We start from the raw sequence: 2,689 nt of genomic DNA, 5'->3' as shown, positions 1-2,689 counted from the left end.
AGGAGGCAGAGGCAGGTGGATCTCTGTGAGTTCAAGGCCAGCTGGGGCTACAGGGAGACCCTGTCTCAAAAAGACCACAAAAAAAAAAAAAAGTTTAAAGATTGTATTACCTTCAGTGGGCTAGTGATGTGGCTCCACAGGAGAGCACTTGCCTAGCATGTTCCCCCCCAAAAAGATTGAGAACCTCCTTCAGACAGGTGGATTTTTATTGTTTGTTTTGTTATTTGGAGTTTTTTAAATTAAAGTTACTTATTTTTGTGTGTGTATGTGTCTGTGCACACGTGGAGGTCAGAGGACAGTGTGAGGGAGTTCATTCTCTTCTACCTGGTGGGTTCTGGAGATCAAACTCAGGATGCCAGGGTTGGCAGCAGACACCCAGGGTCTCTCTCTGTAGCCTAGACTGTCCTGAAACTCACTGTGTAGCCAACACTGGCCTTGAACTTGTGTTCATCCTCCTGCCTTAGCCTCTTGAGCATTGGGATTATAGCTGAGGGGCCACCATGCCAAAGTTTTCCTTACTTTTAGGCTGACTTTTTTTTTAAAACTCAGTCTTCCGTGTATCCTAGCCCACTTGGAATGTGCTCTTTAGCCCAAGCTGGCCTTCAACCTCCCATCCTCCTGCCTCTGCCTCTTGAGTGCTGGGATTACAGGTGTGCACCTTGGCATGCCTGACTCAGGTTTGCACTTTAAGTTTATTTGACAGCAGATAAGTGTCCCGCTTAACTGTACTACTTTTCGTTTAGGACAACATAGGAGAGCTGGATCTTGACAAACAGTCGGAACTTAGAGCCTTGCGGAAAAAGGAGCTTGATGAAGAAGAAAGCATGAGGAAAAAAGCTGTGCAGTTTGGGACTGGGGAACTGTGCGATGCCATCTCTGCAGTTGAGGAGAAAGTGAGATACTTGAGACCTCTAGATTTTGAAGAAGCCAGGGAACTTTTCTTGCTGGGTCAACACTACGTGTTTGAGGCAAAAGAGTTCTTCCAGATTGATGGGTATGTCACTGACCATATTGAAGTTGTCCAAGACCACAGTGCTCTGTTCAAGGTGCTCGCCTTCTTTGAGAGCGACATGGAGAGACGGTGTAAGATGCACAAACGCAGAATAGCCATGCTAGAGCCCCTCATTGTGGACCTGAATCCACAGTATTATCTGTTGGTCAACAGGCAGATTCAGTTTGAAATTGCACACGCTTACTATGACATGATGGATTTGAAGGTTGCCATTGCCAACAAGCTCAGGGATCCCGATTCACACATTGTGAAAAAGATAAATAGCCTGAATAAGTCAGCGCTGAAATACTACCAGCTCTTCCTAGACTCCCTGAGGGACCCAAATAAAGTGTTCCCTGAGCATATCGGGGAAGACGTCCTCCGCCCCGCCATGCTAGCTAAGTTCCGAGTAGCCCGTCTTTATGGCAAAATCATCACTGCAGATCCCAAGAAAGAGCTAGAAAATTTGGCAACATCGTTGGAACATTACAGATTTATTGTTGAGTACTGTGAGGCTCACCCCAAGGCTGCCCAGGAAATGGAAGTTGAGTTAGAGCTTAGTAAAGAGATGGTCAGTTTGCTCCCAGCAAAAATGGAGAGATTCAGGACAAAGATGGCCCTGACTTAACCCTTGTTTTAGAAGAAAGGAGAGATGTAAGACTGAAGCAGTTCCCCTGTTCCACTAGTCAGCCAGGCCCTGTGCCCTTGTGACCGGCACATCCAGAGCCTCAGATGCAGTGAGGTACCCAAGTCCCTGCTAGGACCTTAAGCAAAGTGAAATCAATAATTTATACTTAATTATATAAGTTGCCTTGCTAAAGTGACATGTTCTGCATTTTAGATTGCTAGTTTTCCCATTCAAATATAAACATCTGCCTTGGATTCTAAATGTAGGTCCTCTGTTGACTAGTGTTAGTAGGTTTCATACTAGGGAAAATGCTGGGTAGTGCACCTGGAGAAGAGCCTGTTACTGTGTTGGCCTTTGAGAGTTACTTCCTGTAGTCATTCTTTGTAAAATACTTCCCAAAATTCCCAAAGCAATCTTTCCCTTTTAAAAATAATAACTAAGTAAATTCAAAGTGTTGTAAAATAGTTTATTTCAATTATAGGGAGTCAAGGCCTTGCAAAGAAAATAAACTGACTTGTTTCAGCTAATAAAATTTCTATTAACCACTTTTGTTTTCTTATAAAAACTGGTCTTTAAAAAAAATTTTTTTTTTTTTTTGTCTTTTTGAGACAGGGTCTCCCTGTAGTCCCAGCTGACCTGAACTCACTATGTAGACCAGGCTGGCCTTGAACTCACAAGGATCCGCCTGCCTCTGCCTCCCAAGTGCTGGGATTGAAGGCATGTACCACCACGCCCGGCTAAAAATATTTTTTATTATTATTGTATGTGTAGGAATGTATTGCCTGCATGTATGTAAGTGCACGTGTGTCATGCCCTTGGAGGTCAAAAGGGGGCGTTGTGAATTCCCCTGGAACTGGAGTTACAGACAGTGTTAACTGCCATGTGGGTGCTGAGAATTGAACCTGGGTCCTTTGGAAGAGCAGTAAACACTCTTAACCACTGAGCCATTTCCTTATTTTTAATACTGCAAAACTAGAAAAGAGTTGTTTTTGTTTTTTTCTTTTTGAGACAGGGTCTCACTATGTAGATCTGGTTGGTCAGCCTTGGCCAGCCAAGGCTACATAGTGATT

General features: G+C 43.9%; 1 protein-coding gene across 1 annotated transcript in view; it reads left to right on the top strand.

Annotated features, from left to right (window-relative positions):
* The window catches only part of Kif1bp (KIF1 binding protein), a 26,208-nt gene extending 24,044 nt beyond the window's left edge, over positions 1 to 2,164 (top strand). The window contains exon 7 of the mRNA XM_008832639.2: positions 744 to 2,164. Within this exon, the coding sequence (XP_008830861.1) occupies positions 744 to 1,619 (876 nt within the window). The 3' untranslated portion in view covers positions 1,620 to 2,164. The remainder of the gene's footprint in view (positions 1 to 743) is intronic.
* Positions 2,165 to 2,689: the final 525 nt, after the last annotated feature.

Source organism: Nannospalax galili, unplaced genomic scaffold (assembly GCF_000622305.1).
Source record: "Nannospalax galili isolate Female #2095 unplaced genomic scaffold, S.galili_v1.0 scaffold156, whole genome shotgun sequence".
NCBI lineage: Eukaryota > Metazoa > Chordata > Mammalia > Rodentia > Spalacidae > Nannospalax > Nannospalax galili.
The sequence above is the reverse complement of the archived record's forward strand: the minus strand, read 5'-3'. Positions and strand labels throughout refer to the sequence as shown.